The 20,073-nt window shown below is 44.8% G+C and overlaps 1 protein-coding gene across 1 annotated transcript in view; it reads left to right on the plus strand.

The window, feature by feature from the left end:
• Positions 1-19,868, plus strand: part of LOC124379808 (interleukin-1 receptor accessory protein-like 1-B) — a 322,414-nt gene extending 302,546 nt beyond the window's left edge. The window contains exons 10-12 of the mRNA XM_046840387.1: positions 13,094-13,264; positions 15,883-16,010; positions 18,936-19,868. Of these exons, the coding sequence (XP_046696343.1) occupies positions 13,094-13,264; positions 15,883-16,010; positions 18,936-19,355 (719 nt within the window). The 3' untranslated portion in view covers positions 19,356-19,868. The remainder of the gene's footprint in view (positions 1-13,093; positions 13,265-15,882; positions 16,011-18,935) is intronic.
• Positions 19,869-20,073: the final 205 nt, after the last annotated feature.

Raw genomic sequence — 20,073 nt, forward strand, 5'->3', positions numbered from 1 at the left:
TAACCTTTTATGACCTTTGGTGGAAAAAAAAGCCATCTGGGTATAAAGGACCATTTTGAAAAATATGATATATTTATTCCATTAGCACCTGATAATCTGCATGTTTTTTCCCCCCCATCTTAACTGCAGAAACAATAAGAGCATACCAAATGAAATTGTTCGAATGAATAACATGAATACGAAAACAGTTACATCTGTGCTTGTTTTTAAAACCTGTGCCTGAGTCACCTTGAGGAACAAAAAAAGAAATAACAAAAAAGTTCAACACCTCAGATCAACGTGAATCCTCTTGATGGTCTACTTAGTAGATCTGGCTTTTGGTGCAACATCTCAGTGGTTAAGGCTCTGGGTTACTGATCAGAAGGTTGTGGGATCGTCAGTGAACAGCGTGATTAATATCCCGATATACAATAACACACGGTAGAAAAAACAGTTTTCCTACGTGAAATGTGAAAATCCTTTTGGAGCCATTTGGCTGACAAAAAGGGCAGTAAATTGATTCAAATATTTAATTGCGATTATCGCACGATCGTCACGAGTTTACTCGCGATTAATCAGCATTTTTATCCGTTCCAAATGAACCTTAAATAAATACTTGTCAAGTTTTTAATACTCCAACATTGGCATGGAAAATATTGATGCTTCATGCAAAGGTATGTTTATTATTAGTGAAACCAGACTCAACATAGAGCACAGAGACAAAATATACTTGTAATTGTAAAAGTAATTATGGGGTTTTAACTTAAATCATGAGGACACAGAACTTTTGCTATGTTTCCACACGGACGGTTTTAACTGCCGGATGTGTGCATCATGGCGGATTTTGGTGCTGATTTAAAAACTTGTTTCGTGATTAAAAATGATGTTTTAGTGGAGTTTATATATTTTTAAATATCTAAATAAAGAAAGGACCTCGTGAATAAATGTGGGTTGCGTAGCCGGTTTTACAAATTTTTGTAAATATTTGTTTTTTTTATTTATGTATTTACATTTTAAATAAAAATGGTCAAAAAGAAATCCCCCATGTGAATAGAATTAGTGCGATTAAAATTAATTTGCGCTCATTTTGACAGCCCTGATATACATATTTATTTATTTATTTATTTATTTATTTATTTTTGCATGAATAAATAGGTATCCAAACTCCTTCAGCTGGTCCTTCGATTCTTTATGAAACGACATTGCTTACACGGAGAAGGTAATTGAATCTATTACAAGTGCGCCTCATCTGTCAGGGTTTAAAAGGTTTGAAGTGTACTAAAAAAAAATATCACGACAGATATTGGCCATGTCAGTGGTCGAACGAAAAGAAACGCTGCTTTGTTTTTCTGTCATTCGCAAACCGTAAGAGAGCGGTGAGTGAATATAAAAAACGAATATGCAGCATATATAATCTTGTTTCCATAATGAGCATAAAACACGTCAGGCACGTTCAAAAGGATAGCTGGCATTGGTGAAAAGAAAGAAAAAAAAGAACTAGCAGACTAATGCACTGAAATATGCTAATGTAATATACTGTGAAGGACAGCTAGTCCGGAACGGAAAGGGTGATCTGATTTGCATAATGCAAAACTCTTTCCAATGGGCTTTTCATCCATTATTAGTAAGAGTAGGACTTTTTAGGAACGGCTGCTCCTAAGGTTGAGAGCGTGTCCAGCATATTTATATTCGGATCGCCTCACTTGGAGGGACTGCATTTATTTTTGGCCATTTTTTTTTTTTTTTGTAAAAGAATTTAAAGAAATCGATAAAAGCGATAAAATAAAGTTCAGAATCAGGATTACGTGGATGCGAGCGAAGAGCCTTTACAAAGATGCCGGCTTTAGATATGTCTACAGGCAAGGGAAGTTATCAGTATTCAGACCTTAGCTTAGCCCTGGGCTTAACTAGATTTCCTAGGCGGCCCATTTACATTATTGGAGTACGTGCATGCAGTTCACTACAGGATTAAAAAAATCTTGTGTAGGCCTTCCATAGGTGAGGTAATTTATTTTTTTTTTTTTTTGAAAAGGAAAATGAACATGCTGTAGTTAGCATGGAATCTGTATCAGTTAGTGTAGCATGTGTATTGGTAGCATAAAAAATCAAGGGTTTCAATCAATATCAATGGATATTCAAAATAGGATAGAAGTTACATAATCAATCATTATACATTATGGGCAAATATATTGGGACACCTGACTTCAACTATATGTAGTTTTTCCCAAACTATTACCACAAAGATGGAGGCACACAATTGGATTGGATGTCGTTGGATTTGGTAGCTTTAAATTTTTCCTTCACATGAACTAGGAGCCTACTGAATGTACTTTGGTACCTGACCTTACTGACACTAAATGTTATAAAACTACACAAATAAATCTAGTGGAACATCTTCCCAGAATAGTTGAAGGTATTCTGACAGTAAACGGGCACTTAATGTGGATGGGACGTTAAAAAATAATCACATGCTCATTTCATAGTCAGGTATCCACAAACGCCATCTGCGTTCTCTTATATAAATGTAGCCTCTTATATATATATACTGGTGTAGAGGCAGCAAAGCTGAAGGCTGGTACAGCGAGACTGTGTGTGGGTACACTATATGGACAAAACTCTGTGGACACCTGACCATATTCATTGCTGTTATAAGAACCACCACTTTTCCAATAGGATGCTCTACTAAATTTTGGAGTGTGCTTGTGGAGACCTTTAAAGACTTTAGTCAAAGGTAGGTACTGGAAAACCTAAAGCTACTGTAACATCCTATACAGTTTGTAGGCCTCTAAGTTTGTGGTAACAGTTTGGACAAGAAGCACCTATGTCTCTCAATACTTTTGTTTATGTAGCATATGCTAAAATGGAGTTTCTATATGTGTATCAGACTCTGGATAAAAGCTTCCTGGAAGACTTCGGCCCAATAAGAAAGAGGGCTAACTGGAAAGCATTATCGATTATTCCTCCTCCAAATTGCAGACTTGCGCTCAGACTCGATTTTTGTTTTGACTTTTGCGTCACCTTCTCTCTCTCTCTCTCTCTCTCTCTCTCTCTCTCTCTCTCTCTCTCTCTCTGTGTCTCTCATTCGCACTCCCCCGACAGAAGCATGATTCATTCGTGCTTAAATAGTGATGAGCTGACAATCGCCCCACCGTTCTTCCTAAACGACGGCCCACTCTCATCGTGCGGCCGTCTTTCTACGTGCGCATTAAGGACCGCAAATGTTTATTTGCGTCTATTCCCGGCTCAAGGTCGAACACAATTAAGCCTAACCCTTAACCCGGACTGCAGCCCACACTAGCATAAATAGCACCATGAACCAGAGAGAGGAGGCAATCTGTTTCTCTCAGTCAGAGGGAAATGGAAGTGGCTGGTGAGAGAAAAAAATAATAGTGAGGCAGAGATAAAGATAAAGATGTGCTGAAAAGTGTGATTCAGGAGCGACCGCTAGGAGAATGGTAAAGAAGTGATGGACGAGGGAGAGAGAGTGATGGGTCTGTCTGTAATCTGAAATGAGCCATTACGCCAGCATATGGGACGCACCTGCCATGTGCCGTCTGCCGCCACGCTTCTGCACAACTGCCGACGACAGAAACGTGAGGCAGGGAGTGTGGCAGTAAACTCACAAGAGGTTTGCTAAAAGTTGGGACTCTCATTATACAATCTGACAGATTACTTTTTTTTTTTAAAGTTGGCTTACACCAGGAACAGCAGCTTCATAGCCTACAGGTAGATCTCACTATTACATGTTCATACAAGGCAACATAAGATTTTACCCACCTCTTATATATTTTCTATTCTTTTTGAGAAGATGTTCCGCTAGATTTCGATTGTGGGGATTTGTGCTCGATCAGCCACCATGGTGTTAGTAAAGTCAGGTACTGATGTAGGTGATGAGGCCTGAGGTGGGTCAGTCAGTTTGGGTCTCCTAGTTCAAGTGAGGAGAAAATTGAATGCAACATCCAAAGACTTTCTATACATTTGTGTGTCTCAGAATTTTCGTGTGAAGAACCACATGTGGATGGAGAAGTCAGGTGTTCCAATACTTTTGCCCATAAAGTGTATCAATATAATGTTAATATAATATATATATATATATATATATATATATATATATATATATATATATATATATATATATATATATATATATATCATTTCCTTTTATAAACCTGAAATTATGATTTTCTTATTATCCCGCTCCTTCGTGCTTGCTTTAAGTTCTGCACCTTTGCATCCCACCCTGGAGCAATTTATCATCTTTTTTCCCCCTTTTAATTATTAACCGACACGTGCAGCCTAACTTTGTCCGTCTCAGCTCCTAAGTGAGCTCGAGTTTTTAACTTTAATCATAATGAAAGCTAATACAGTGCACTTAAAGAAAGATTGCTCACCCTCCTTTCTTCTCCTCCTTCTCCGTCATCTCTCGCTCACGGCTCCCTTCCAGTCAATGGAGGGATGAGCGATGGGACTCGATTAGCCTTTCTGGGGGATAATTATGAGCAAAAAAAAAAAAAAACGAGAGAGAGGGAGGGTGAGAGAGAAGGGTAGAATGGAAGAGTTTGAAAGATAATGAATAAGAGAGAAAGGGAATGGAATGAACATGAGCAGAGGGACAGGGAGATGGAGTGGGATGAGAAGGGAGAGAAAGCAGCAGGGGGGAAGGAGGGGTGAGATGGGGCAGGAGAGAGAACAGATATGGATGTTAGGGTCATAAAGAGACCGAGAATGGGGATATGGAACGGAGGGAAATAGATTGGGTTGTGTGCTGAGGCATTAGGAAGAAAGATAGAGGGGCCAGGAGACACATTGCGCTACAATCAGAGTGGAAAGTGAGAGAGAGAGAGAGAGAGAGAGAGATGCTCTTTAGGGGCCATTGTAAGATAAGTGCATCTAAGGGCACATTAGTGTTCCTGAGCGGCTATTTATTGGGCAGACAATCTTCAAGTTAAACACAGTCAATCTACATTATCTTGATTAGCTAATTATTTGTATTAATTGACCTCATGTATTTGTTTTCAATTCATTATTGCTATGTAGGGACTAAGATCATGCAAGGCTGATGCAAAAACTAACGACTAAAATCTAATAAAAATTAAAAAGTCCCTAATGTATAGTTTCTAATGCATTCTTTACTTCCTTTGTACCAGATAAGTAACCCCAAATCCACCACACACTGGAGTGGCCTTAGTGTTGCATTGATTAGCATTAATGGACCATAGTACACCATTCCAGTACTCCTTTTAGATGCCTGATTGAGTATGTGTGATATATATATATACACAGAACCATGCTTGGTAGACTTTCTATGAGAGCTACACCATATTGACAGAACCTTGACCATAAGATTGGCATGTGCATCCCATTCCACCCTTTGTCCCCATTTCATGTTATAATAACCTCCACTCCACTCTTCTGGGAAGATGTTCCACTAGATTTTAGAGTAGATTTATGGAGAATTGTGCTCATTCAACCAGAAGGGCATTAGTAATATCAGTTACTGATTCAGGGGAGGTGAGGTGAGGAGGCCTGTAGGGCAGTCAACATTCCAAAGATTGAGGTCAGAGCTCTATTGCAGGCCACTCAAGATCTTCCACTCTAACTCATGAAGAGCATATCTTTATGGCTTTGTAAACGGGGCATTCTCATTCTGGAACAGGTTTGGGTCCAATAAAGGGGAAACTGTAATGATACCACGTCCAAAGACATACTATAGAATTGTGCATGATTTCTAGAAGAATCACATATTGCTTGGAAAGACAGTTGTCCCAATACTTTTGCCAATATAATGTAAATCATTGATGCAGACTAGTCTTCCAGTTTCTGGTGCATCAAACTTCTTTAAGGAGAGTTTTCTATAGATACAAACACGCAGTGAGAGAACCCTGTCTCCAAACCCAGAAAGGTTCTCATTTCATCCAATACATTTTTTTTAAGAAAAAGGTACAATAATACAAGTTTCCCACGAAGAGTTAAAAAAACGTAATTAAGTACTAGTAGTAAAAAAGTACTTCTTTACTGTCCATAGAGGTGTTCAAAATAGCTTGTGTGGAAAAAGAAAAAATTCAGCTCCTTCAGCAGCGGTGCGGTGGAAGAATGAGTACATACTTATCAATAGAATTATAAATAAATGTACAAAATAAAAAAATACATCGGAAAATAAAGCATTTGGAATCGAATAGAAGCTATCGATACTGACAGAACGTACAGAGAACCTTGCAATTCATCCACCAGAGCCAAGTTGGCCTAGGGACCGCGTTTCAGCACCTAAAGCTGAAGATTTCTGGCTGAGAAGAATCACTTATTGCGAGGCATTTTTATCAGAGAGCACCACAATCTGGCAGTTGTAAGTACAGCCAACCCCCACATATTGTTTCAACATTCTGTATATACAGTATGTAGGCTGTCAGAGCCCTAAACACAAAGTTCGAAAAAGAATAACTTTCTTGAAATTTTTTTTTTTTCACTCCCAACCAACATGTATCAGCTCCTCCACCCACACTTGAGAGGAGGCCTGGGCTGATCACCAGTCCGCCGGGATTGCATACTTGACTTGCTTATATGTGGGCTGTATTTACAGAAGGTCAGGTTTCCACACAGATATCTGAAAAGACCTATTTTGAAGAGTCAGAAATCCTTTTAAAGGTGACGGGGTTTACCCTTATCATCATGCAAATGCAGGCATCAAACAGCATCTGCTCTATTCCGTGTCTATATATGCGCAACAAGGCGAGATCGAAATCGAAATCGTCAAGCGCCGAAGTTTTCTGCGTATTGTTTTTCCGTCTAGAATAAATAACAAGGCAGTGTCAGTGAAAGTGCAGTACATCATGAAATGAGCAGATTTCCCCTGGGGAATGTTTTTAGTTTTAGGACTCAAAGGTGACCCGGGTGTTCTTAAAGACATCAGATGAGCTGGAGTAACTGGAGGATAAAAATAGAATTCCAATATGGACTTTATTTTAATGCTCAAGCTCTATTGAACAAACTTCCGAACCTCCTGATCTCATGTACTTCGTCGTTCATGTTGTTATACCATAGTGCCAGATGGGAAGGGTTAACTCAGTGGTTAAGATGTTGGACTCCTGATCAGAAGGTTGTGAGTTCAAATCGCACCACCACTAAGCTGCCACTGCAGGGCCCCTAACAAAGGCCCTTAACTGCTCAGGTGTTTCAACAAGATAATTGTAATAAAAGCCACTCTAAATAAGGCGTCAGCCGAATAGAGTAAATGTAAATGTCGTTGATTCCTACAACATTTAACATGTATTGAGACACCTGATTTGACACCTGTGGAAGATTTTGATTGGCCTCAGACTTTTTACCCTGTGGAATACTTTTAGGATGAATTGGAATCCTGACAGCACCCCAGGCCTCCTCATTCCACCTATACCAGTACCTGATTTTACTAACACCCTTGTGGCTGAATGAGCACAAATCTAGTGGAACAGCTTCCCAGAATATTAGGTGTCTTAGGTACAACAAATCCATATGTCATAATCCAAGGAAAGTTAATGCAAGGTACAAACTACACTACATGGACAAAAGTATTGGAAAAACATAGCTTTTCCAGCCATAGGTGGTGGTTTTACAAACTGGTACCACAAATTTAGAGTCACCCAATTGTATAGATGTCTTTGGATGCATAGCATAAAATTTTCCCTTCACTTGACCAGGACACTAGGAGACTCAAACCTGTTCCAGCATTACAATGCCCCTGTGCACAAAGACAGCTACAAGATTTACATGGGTTGACCAGGCCTGCTGTAGAGCTGCCAAATGCCATAAATGTAATGTAATGAAATTTCAGTTTATCAGCTTGATGTATGATTGAGCAGATTTCATCAGGATTGTCGATAATCTATATATGTTTCAAGACGTTTTTTGTGATAAGCAATGAAAAGAGATAAGTTGATTTGCATTTATACCTTAAACTAATGCAGGAATTTCATTCTTTCCGCTTCATGAACATCTCCTACTCAAATCACATTACACCATATCTTGAATTCCTTCATTAAATGTCTGTAGGTTTAACACTTATAGAAACATTATGAAAAAAGGCTACAAATGAACTGCCTAAAGATACACAAGACTACTCTGGATGGTTCCACTCAAGAACCAGGAAGGAATTTATGGTTTAGAGCTACAATTGCCGTGCACTCGTGTTCCGCAGTGAACGGTTGATAACCTGAACAATGATAGAACTCTAAAGAATGGGTTTCCAGATGTCACCCAGATGAGGATGGGTTCCCGTTTCAGTTTGGTTTCTCTTTTAAGGTTTCACCTCAGGAAGTTTCTTCCTCACCATTATCACCACTCATTGGTTTGCTAATTGGGGATAAACTGATTGGCACAAATTTATGATAAAAATGTTATAGTTGTAATCTATTCATTAAAAAAATATACTTTGTCCATTGTTAGAAACAAAATACAAATACGACTGAATTGAATTAAGAATCCACTTATGGCATGCTGTTATCGACAGTGTTGTGTATTCCTGTTCAGTCAACACTGGAATTGGATTTTATTACCTTCACAGTCACCAGATTTACAATCATATAGGACATATTTGCACCCAGTATTTTTCCATGACCACATTCCAAAGTAACAATAGACTTGCCAAGACTCGATTTCTGTGTATTGTACCTCTGGATTTGGCTTTGCTTTGCTCTATGTTTGTGATGTTGGATCGAGCCCTGGTTTTGCTGGTTACTGACTGCCTAAATTCTTTGCCTGTTTTCAAATTTCTTAACAAAAATAACCCTTCTAATTGCTTGTCTCCTTTTTATGACAATTCCCCAATAACAGCTCGTCCTACTGTAATGTGGTCCATTCCTTTTACACTATATAGACAAATTTAGCAATTTTCAAACCATATGTGGTTCTCTCCCAAATTGTTACCACAAAATTAGAGTCACACAACTGTCTTGGATGTCTTTGGATGCACTAGCATAGATTTTTCCCCTCACTTGAGACAAGAAGCCCCAAACCTGTCCACTGTGCAGAAAGCTCCATGAAGATGTAGAGTTGAAGACCATATCTAGGTTACGTATGTAACCCTAGTTCCCTGAGGGAACAAGACGCTTTGTCACAACGCTTTGGGAACGCCTCCGCGTTTGCCCACGCTCTGAATCACCTGTGAAATCCGGCCAACGGCAAGGCATGATGTCACCGGCGTGGCGACATCGCGACAAGGAAGCTACAAAATGCGCAAGCAGTGGAGCGATGCTAGCTTCTGAAAAAGAGAAGGTGATGCTTGGATGCAGGGAGTGTGGCTTGGAGACGCAGCGTCTTGTTCCCTCTGGGAACTAGGGTTATATACGTGACCTAAAGACGTCCCCCTTTTGGAAACTCGAGCTGCCACACAATGCATTGGGAACGAGTGCCCAATCGTGCCACACTGACCAGTCCTTGCCTAGTGTGTGAGAGCACAACCAGAACGCAGGACAGAGGAGCCGGGAGTGGCTCTAAGGTCAAGGTCATAAATCTTGACGAAGGTCAGCTGGGTGGACCAACCCGCAGCGTTGCAGATGTTAACCTCCATCCTGTATGATTATTTCGGGCAGAGGTGGAGGGAGACACCCGCTGGAGGGGGGATTTGTGGCAGGGCTAGCAGCCTGTCCTCCTGGTGGAGCTGAGGAGAGATGGGCACCGTGCAATGAGGTGTACATTGTCCTCCTAGGTTTAAGGCACTCTGAATGTCAGGACCTATGTACCATGGCATGCTTGAGAGGATGACCACGGAGAGGATGACCCTCAGGTCGGCCGGCTCCTTTGGTTGGGGCCTAGAGCGTCTGTTCTTGGGCTTTGTGATGCTCAGAAACACCGGCCTGGGGCTGCGCCCACCGCGAGAGTGGCAGGGAAGGTACCACTGAAATGCCGGTGATTGCTTTTTCGTCTTTTGAAACTTGTCGACGACCGCCCCTACAGCGTCACCGAACAGGCCAGAAAGAAATGCTCATCCATCTTACTGGGTGTGCGCTGTTCCCGCTTTTTATCCGGCCAAGCTAACTCTGGCTTGGACACAGCCCGCGTCACTACCTCCAGGAGCTTCTCATACTGTGAGGAGTCTGTGGGCTCGCTAGCCTCCAAAAATTTTTGCCGTTGGCCGGATTCAGAGTGTGAGCAAATGCGGAGGCATTCCCAAAGCGTTGTGACGTAGCTCGAGTTTTCGAAAGGGGAACTTGAGAGGCCTGCGATAAAGCTCTAACCTCAAACGTATTGAACACTCACAGTATGGGATGATTTGGAATGCTAAATGCACCCCAAGCCTGATCACCTCACCTACATAATTACAATAATAACATAAGTACCTGACTTTCAAAACATTTTCTGGAACATTTTCCCAGAAAAGTGGAGGTTATTATATCTGAAATGTTAAAACAGGACATACAAATCTTATGCTCAGGTGTCCACATACTTTTGTCTGAATCGTGTACAACTAAGCAGCTAATTTGAAAATTAAGGGGGTATTTTTTCCCCTCCCACACCCCCACCAAAATCCTTGTTCATGCGTTTTAAACAGCTGGAAGATGTGATCCTGGTTAATTTGTTTGGCTTGACTGCTAAATAAATGGCAGGGCGATTTACACCGTGCTGAATTTTCGCTGCGAAGAGAAACATTTCAAGCAGCTGTTTCTCAAACGGCCACTTACGAGAACAATTTCAGCGTGACCATTAGCAAATTAAGGACCATTAGGACCAGCCAGGGGACCGAAAACATCGGCGAGTCAGCAAGATAGCCCATTCGACCTGTTCAATCATGCTAGTTAGCACTGAGTAAAAGCTGAAAGGCTTCAGGAATGTAGAAACCCAGTATCAACAGCAGTATTGAGCAGATTTCCCTAATTATCTGATTTTCTTGAGAATATTGCTGGATTCACTCAGGCGTCGCGCTAATCGGATAGATTTCGTTGCGCTTTTAAGGAACGCACGCTAACAGTTGACCTAATTTCTAAACGCTACGTTTGGACTTCTTTCCGCTTTATGGATCTACAAATAATTGCGGACACATTAGCATTTTATTTCTATGTGCCTTTGGAATATCCTATTCTTCCGGTCTCCTAGTTTTAGTGCAACAGTTTGGGGCACATATAGCTGGAAAAGTCAGATTTTCCTATTACGTTTGTCTATATAGTGTAAAATGTCACTAATGATTGGGTCAAAAAAATTATTCATCATCATGCTTTTACAGTGGTGTAAAAAAAAAAACCTTAAATACAACCAGGGGAAATTATGTAGGTGTTCTAACTAATACACACTTAATCTATCAAGAGATTCAAGAGATTAAACAGTAGCATTAAAAAAGTATTAATGAAGACTTACTAAATGACTTTCTGAACTTAAATACACCATGCACAATTGCTCTATTAAATCAAATGAAGTTCAATTAGATTAGATTAGATTAGATTAGACTTCTTAGATTGGAATAGAGAAAACGCTTGTTTTCTTACATTATTTCTTATATGTTGAAATAATACAATAGTTATATTATAATGTATATTCTATGTAACATAAGTGAAAAATGATGAGTGTATGAGAAACATATGAGGTGTTTGGACTTGGTGCTTTGAGTACAATTATCTCATACTGACCACTTCATCTTCAACATGGCACCTCATGGTAAAGACTCTCTGAGGATTTGAGAATTAAAATTGTTGCTCTCCTCAAAGGTGGGCAAGGCTATAAGAAGATCACTAACATCCTGGAACTGAGTTACAGTACAGTGGTACACAGTGGTACAGTCATGCAGAGGTTTTCCAAGACGGGTTCCATGTCCTGTGGTCTGATGAGACTAAGATAAACTTGTTTGGCTCATATGGTGTCCAGCATGTGTGGTGACGCCTTGGTGAGGAGTAGCAAGAAAATTGTGTCTTGCCTACAGTCTAACATGGTGATGGTAGCATCATGGTCTGGGGCTGCATGAGTGCTGCTGGTACTGGGGAGCTGTGGTTTATTGAGGGAATCATAAATTCCAAAATGTGCTGTGACATTCTAAAGCAGATTTCCTTCAGAAACTGCAGTTTTTTAACATAATAATGACCCCAAACACACCACCAGGATGAAACTGCCTTGCTGAGGAAGCTGAAGTTGTTGGAGTGGCTAAGCGTGTCTCCAGACCTGAACCCTATTGAGCACATGTGGGTGGTTTCCAACTTCACCTTGAAGATGCCCCACAGGTGCTCAATAGGGTCTATCTATCTATCTATCTATCTATCTATCTATCTATCTATCTATCTATCTATCTATCTATCTATCTATCTATCTATCTATCTATCTATAATGTAGCTAATTATGCACGGCTTGCATGCTCTCCATTGAGCTACTGTTTATTCACAGCTGAGCAAAAAAGCTCTGCGAGGAGGAGAAAAGCAGCTTTTCCACGTTTAGACGACATGCTTAGCGTGTTACATCCTGCCACAGACTGAGAGTGTGTCAAAGTCGATAAAACCCCCGTCACGTTTCAGCTGGGGGCTAATTTTAGATGATGGCATTCAAAACAGCCTTGCGAAACCACACATATCCACAGGTTGCCTTGGCAGTAAGTGGACGGTCATTTGGAAAAGGTCCGAGATCGATGGCCCACGCTGTTCTCGCTCGATGAGCATTAGCCTCCTTTTGTGAGCGAGAGCTGCTCACTCCCGGATTTGTTGATTACTTTGTTGTGGTAAATCAGCCCAGTGGAGGTGCCCTGAGCTGTGAAAATCGAATACGACTTGCTAATACGGAAAAAAACCAACAACAAACAGATGTCCTGTAAACCTCTGCGATTACTTCACTTTTCACCGGTACAATTTAGTCGCAAAGCAAACACATGTGTAGCTTATCCTGAATATCTAAAATGATGTATTTGTTAGCATTAAAAGACAATTGGGATCATGTGAAGTGGTTTCTTTTGCAATGCAAATGTAGGTAAAATGCATGTCTTTTTAAAAATATACAGTGAACAGATCTAAAGCAGGTAGCAAACTTGAGTCTTATTATATAGTGTGAGTATGAGTGGGTGTGGGAAATCTGGTCTGTGGTGGCCATGTTAGCTGGTTATAGTGTTTACTTGGAACTGACATATTTCAAACAGTACTCTCTTTAAATCATGTTTGTTTGTTTTTTTTTGCAGAAAACAAGGACTACGATGCCTATTTGTCCTACAGTAAAGTAGAGCCTGAACAGTGGAGCCAAGAGACCCAGGAGGAAGAACGTTTCGCCCTGGAGATTCTTCCTGACGTCTTGGAGAAACATTATGGGTATAAACTCTTCATCCCAGACAGGGATTTGATTCCTACTGGAAGTAAGTTCAGCCTGAAATTTTGTATCTCACCGTTCTCCCCGTGTCTGTGTGTGTGTATTCATATGCATTGAACATATTTGTGCTTTTGGATCAACACAAATTCCTTGATGTTTTTTTGGCAAGAAAACAACCACCTGATATTTGGACAAAAGTATGTGGACTCCCGAACATAAGATTCAAACGCTTTTTGAAAGTGTTCAATAGGGTTGAGGTCAGAGCTCTATAGCAGGCCACTCAAGATCTTCCACTCCGACCCATGGACATTTATATTTACATTTAAAGCATTTGGCAGACGTCCTCATGCAGATCAACTTAGACGTCCTAAACAATTGTGTGCCTCCAACAGTTTTGTGAGGAAACATATATATGGAAAAAATCAGGTGTCCCAATACTTTTATCCATATAATATGAGTTTAATGGTCAGGTGTCTGCAAACATTTGTTTGTATACAATGAATATGTGTATGTGGTACATAGTAGGCGTCCGAGGTTTTTCTGAAGACTCTACATGTTAAGGTTTTAAGACATTAATGTCTTTACATGTGCATGCATCTAAATGATTATTTGTATCGTATGCAGTTCTATGTACTTGTCTGGTGTCCTTGGCCATGTTTTTGTCCTCTCATGTGGACAAACGTATAGGGACAACTGACCTTTCCATATAGTTACCACAAACTTTGGAGACACACAATTGTGTAGGATGTTTTGGGATAAGGTAGCATTCGATTTTCCCTTCACTTCAACTGTGAACTAGGAGACCCGAACCTGTTCCACCAGGACAATGTTCCTGTGCACAAAGCCAGCTCCATGAAAATGTAATGTACAGGGATTGAGGTGGTAGCTTAGTGGTTGAAGAAAATGATTTTGGATCGCAAGTGGACTTTGGAATTAGACTTTGGATCTGACGGTTGCCGGTTCAAATGCCAGCCACACCAAGGTGCCACTCCTGGGACCTTCAGCCAGGCCTTCAAACCCCAAAACTGATAAGCTGTATGAATGAGATAAATGTAAGTTGATCTTGATGAGGACGTCTGCCAAATGCCTTAAATGTAAATATAAATGTACCTGGGTTACAGTGGAGGATCTTGTGTGGCCTGCTATAGATCTCTGACCTCAACAATGTTGAACATGATGAATTTAATCGCTTTTTGCACCCCGGTCCTCCTCACCTCTCCTACATCAGTACCTGGCTTTACTAATGTCCTGGTGGCTAAATGATCACAAATCTAATGAAACATCTTCCCAGAAGAATGGAGGTTATTTTACAGATAAAAAAGAGGACTAAATGTAAAATGTAAAAGCACAAACAAATCTTTTTGGTGTCCATCAACTTTTGTCCATAGAGTGACTCTGTCATCGAACCTGGTTTGAAATTGGAATCCAGAGTATGTTATATATAAGAAACACTTGCCAACCCCCTCATGGCTGCAGGACCTCATTAGAATTTTGTCACTCTTCCATGGCATTACCTGCTTTCATTACCGGCAGTCAGCAAACAATATTAAAATGCGATCCGGGGCTTCCGTAGCTGTCAGGATCTGTGTTTGGAAATAAAGCAGATAACACGTTGCCTTGTGGTCCTTTACAAATGATTACGTACCTACTGAAGTTGCTGGAGGTGTTGATTCGAAATACTTTGGAGAAGTTTCCATTATTTGGTTTTTGCATATTATACTATTTCCAAATCGAATCTCCACTGTTATTGTGTGTGTATGTGAGAGGGAGAGAGAATATGTGTGAGGTTGAACCAGGCTTTTGGATTTTATATTGGGATGAACAAAGGGATAATAAAGCTCAATCGATAAAGCCTGGATTTTACACTATATAGACTAAAGTATTGGGACACCTGAATTTCTCCAGCCAAATGTGGTTCTTCGCCAAACTGTTTGCCCAAAGCTGGTGGAACACATTTATATAAGATCTTTGGATTTATTAGCAGCTTCCCAAGTACAGAAACACACTATATCCCCATTTGCTTTTATAAGAACCTCCACTCTTCTGGAAAAGTTAGGCAAGTCAGATACTGATGTAAGTGAGGTGAGGAGACCTGGGGTGCAGTCAGAGATACAGTTCATCATGTTCAATAGCGTGAAGGTCAGAGCTGTATAGCAGGCCACTCAAGGTCTTCCATTCCAAGCCATGTAAAGCAGAGCTTCATGGAGCTGGCTTTGTGCACAGTCATGCTGGAACAGGTTTGGGTCTCCCAGTTGAAGCAAAGGGAACATTTCATGCTACTACAATACATCCATACAAGATTCAGGTACAATTGTGTGGCTCCAAGTTTGTCCCACCTACATTGTCTTTATCGCCGTTTTTCAGTTTGGTCTGTGTGTAAAAAAAAAAAAAAAAAAGTGTCTCATCGTCTCAAAAGTCTCATCGTTGTCTCATGAGCAGTTTCAATCAGTGTAAAGTCCAAATGCTTTAAAAAAGGTAACTCCTCCAGGCTTTGTTAGCCCTGAAGTGCCAAGAGCTAAATCATCAGGTCCAAGCGCAAAAAAACAAACCTAGCGCCAATTTTTCTCCTATAAAAGTCTGTTTCTATGATAAAGTCACTGTGAATCGTTGTTTTTTTTTATTTATTTTTATCCCATTTTAAATGTTGAAATTATTTATGTTTAGGTTTCACCCTTGATCATTTCCAGGATGACACGAGACTCCTTGGAGGTACAGCTTTCTCCACTTCTGTCAGCAGTTACAGTCTGCACTCTTGTTTTTTTCTTTTTATTCCCACCTCTTTCAGACATGAATGACTCTGCGTTTAGTCTAAATCGCACGAGCTCGCACGAGCTCTCGCACGAGCTCGCACGAGCTCGCACGAGCTCGCACGAGCTCGCACGAGCTCGCACGAGCTCTCGCACGAGCTCGCACGAGCTCGCACGAGCTCTCGCACGAGCTCGCACGAGCTCGCACGAGCTCGCACGAGCTCGCACGAGCTCGCACGAGCTCTCGCACGAGCTCTCGCACGAGCTCGCACGAGCTCGCACGAGCTCTCGCACGAGCTCGCACGAGCTCGCACGAGCTCTCGCACGAGCTCTCGCACGAGCTCTCGCACGAGCTCTCGCACGAGCTCTCGCACGAGCTCGCACGAGCTCGCACGAGCTCGCACGAGCTCGCACGAGCTCGCACGAGCTCGCACGAGCTCGCACGAGCTCGCACGAGCTCGCACGAGCTCGCACGAGCTCGCACGAGCTCGCACGAGCTCGCACGAGCTCGCACGAGCTCGCACGAGCTCGCACGAGCTCGCACGAGCTCGCACGAGCTCGCACGAGCTCGCACGAGCTCTCGCACGAGCTCGCACGAGCTCGCACGAGCTCTCGCACGAGCTCGCACGAGCTCGCACGAGCTCGCACGAGCTCGCACGAGCTCGCACGAGCTCGCACGAGCTCTCGCACGAGCTCTCGCACGAGCTCGCACGAGCTCGCACGAGCTCGCACGAGCTCGCACGAGCTCGCACGAGCTCGCACGAGCTCGCACGAGCTCGCACGAGCTCTCGCACGAGCTCGCACGAGCTCGCACGAGCTCGCACGAGCTCGCACGAGCTCGCACGAGCTCGCACGAGCTCTCGCACGAGCTCTCGCACGAGCTCGCACGAGCTCTCGCACGAGCTCGCACGAGCTCGCACGAGCTCGCACGAGCTCTCGCACGAGCTCGCACGAGCTCGCACGAGCTCGCACGAGCTCGCACGAGCTCGCACGAGCTCGCACGAGCTCGCACGAGCTCGCACGAGCTCGCACGAGCTCGCACGAGCTCGCACGAGCTCGCACGAGCTCGCACGAGCTCGCACGAGCTCTCGCACGAGCTCGCACGAGCTCGCACGAGCTCGCACGAGCTCGCACGAGCTCGCACGAGCTCGCACGAGCTCGCACGAGCTCGCACGAGCTCGCACGAGCTCTCGCACGAGCTCGCACGAGCTCTCGCACGAGCTCTCGCACGAGCTCGCACGAGCTCGCACGAGCTCGCACGAGCTCGCACGAGCTCTCGCACGAGCTCGCACGAGCTCGCACGAGCTCGCACGAGCTCGCACGAGCTCGCACGAGCTCTCGCACGAGCTCGCACGAGCTCGCACGAGCTCGCACGAGCTCGCACGAGCTCGCACGAGCTCGCACGAGCTCGCACGAGCTCTCGCACGAGCTCGCACGAGCTCTCGCACGAGCTCGCACGAGCTCTCGCACGAGCTCTCGCACGAGCTCTCGCACGAGCTCGCACGAGCTCTCGCACGAGCTCGCACGAGCTCGCACGAGCTCTCGCACGAGCTCGCACGAGCTCGCACGAGCTCGCACGAGCTCGCACGAGCTCTCGCACGAGCTCGCACGAGCTCGCACGAGCTCGCACGAGCTCGCACGAGCTCGCACGAGCTCGCACGAGCTCGCACGAGCTCTCGCACGAGCTCGCACGAGCTCTCGCACGAGCTCGCACGAGCTCGCACGAGCTCTCGCACGAGCTCGCACGAGCTCGCACGAGCTCGCACGAGCTCGCACGAGCTCGCACGAGCTCGCACGAGCTCGCACGAGCTCGCACGAGCTCGCACGAGCTCGCACGAGCTCGCACGAGCTCGCACGAGCTCGCACGAGCTCGCACGAGCTCGCACGAGCTCGCACGAGCTCGCACGAGCTCTCGCACGAGCTCGCACGAGCTCGCACGAGCTCGCACGAGCTCGCACGAGCTCGCACGAGCTCGCACGAGCTCGCACGAGCTCGCACGAGCTCGCACGAGCTCGCACGAGCTCGCACGAGCTCTCGCACGAGCTCTCGCACGAGCTCTCGCACGAGCTCGCACGAGCTCGCACGAGCTCGCACGAGCTCGCACGAGCTCGCACGAGCTCGCACGAGCTCGCACGAGCTCGCACGAGCTCTCGCACGAGCTCTCGCACGAGCTCGCACGAGCTCGCACGAGCTCGCACGAGCTCGCACGAGCTCGCACGAGCTCGCACGAGCTCGCACGAGCTCGCACGAGCTCGCACGAGCTCTCGCACGAGCTCGCACGAGCTCGCACGAGCTCGCACGAGCTCGCACGAGCTCGCACGAGCTCGCACGAGCTCGCACGAGCTCTCGCACGAGCTCTCGCACGAGCTCGCACGAGCTCTCGCACGAGCTCGCACGAGCTCTCGCACGAGCTCGCACGAGCTCGCACGAGCTCTCGCACGAGCTCTCGCACGAGCTCGCACGAGCTCTCGCACGAGCTCTCGCACGAGCTCGCACGAGCTCGCACGAGCTCGCACGAGCTCGCACGAGCTCGCACGAGCTCTCGCACGAGCTCGCACGAGCTCGCACGAGCTCGCACGAGCTCGCACGAGCTCTCGCACGAGCTCGCACGAGCTCGCACGAGCTCTCGCACGAGCTCGCACGAGCTCGCACGAGCTCTCGCACGAGCTCGCACGAGCTCGCACGAGCTCGCACGAGCTCGCACGAGCTCGCACGAGCTCGCACGAGCTCGCACGAGCTCGCACGAGCTCGCACGAGCTCGCACGAGCTCGCACGAGCTCGCACGAGCTCGCACGAGCTCGCACGAGCTCGCACGAGCTCGCACGAGCTCGCACGAGCTCGCACGAGCTCTCGCACGAGCTCGCACGAGCTCGCACGAGCTCGCACGAGCTCGCACGAGCTCTCGCACGAGCTCGCACGAGCTCGCACGAGCTCGCACGAGCTCGCACGAGCTCGCACGAGCTCGCACGAGCTCGCACGAGCTCGCACGAGCTCTCGCACGAGCTCTCGCACGAGCAGGCGCTGGATGCCGGCGAGCTCCAGAGCGTCTCCGCCCTGTCGATGGCCACCGCTGCCTCCACCGTCGTGGCCACCGCGCGGCCCGAGTTGCGCTCGGCTTTCCGCAACAGCAGCTGCCACGCTCCGATCGGACAGAAACACTACTACCGCAGCTACGGGTACGACGTCCCGCCACTGCCCACACTGGGCCCGCATCATACCTACTACAACATCCCTATGAATCTGCTGAATGGACAGCGCACACTGGGCAAAGCACAGCGCCCCGAGCAGCAGCAGCAGCAGCAGCAGCAGCAACTCGAAGAGCAGCACGCCAATAACGCCATGCTGCCGCTGCTCTCACGCGAGGCAAGCATCTCCAGCGTCATCTGGTGACGTCCTCTGGAAAAGGACCACGTTTTCTTGTCGTTTTTTTTTTTTTTTAAAGCAACAGTCTTTCAACAAACTATTGGCTACACCTTTCTTAGTAACGTAAGCGATAAAAAGGACAAAAAATACCCCACCCACACAGACACTCCATACAGACTGCTGCTGTTGATGAACTCAAGTCCAGGATCACTGATCCTGAAAAATGTTCAGAGTGAGTGCAAAGGTCTAGAAAAACACAGAGTAGGAACTGCTGCGTTTCAGACCTCCACACGCACACACACACACAGACACACAGATTTGAACACACTCACTCTGACACTTAAGGAATACAGGGTCTTGTACATATACTCGAGATTTCTTTGTAGCATTGGAATTTTGTTCAGTTCTGACATTTTTGATTGTTTTGCTTTTTTTGATCATCTCAATTTTTTTAACAAATGTGTAAGGTATTAACATTTTTTTTTTTAAGTGTTTTAAATTTGTGGCGTTGTGAGGTTTTCTTTAAAAAAAACAACAAAAAAAACAATCAACGCAGATTTTGTTTTCTTTTTTATTTCTTTTCTTTTTTTTTTTTTTTTTGTTGCTGTTTGAACTGTGGGTATCTCAGTTTTTAGAGACTCATGAACAAAAAACAAACAAAAAAAACCTAAAACAAAAAAAAAAAACTTGATTATGCAAAAAGTGCAGAAGCCTGGGAGCTCATTTCTTTTCTTCCTGAACAAGC

The sequence above is a fragment of the Silurus meridionalis genome, chromosome 26 (genome assembly GCF_014805685.1).
Source record: "Silurus meridionalis isolate SWU-2019-XX chromosome 26, ASM1480568v1, whole genome shotgun sequence".
NCBI classification, from domain to species: Eukaryota; Metazoa; Chordata; class Actinopteri; order Siluriformes; family Siluridae; genus Silurus; species Silurus meridionalis.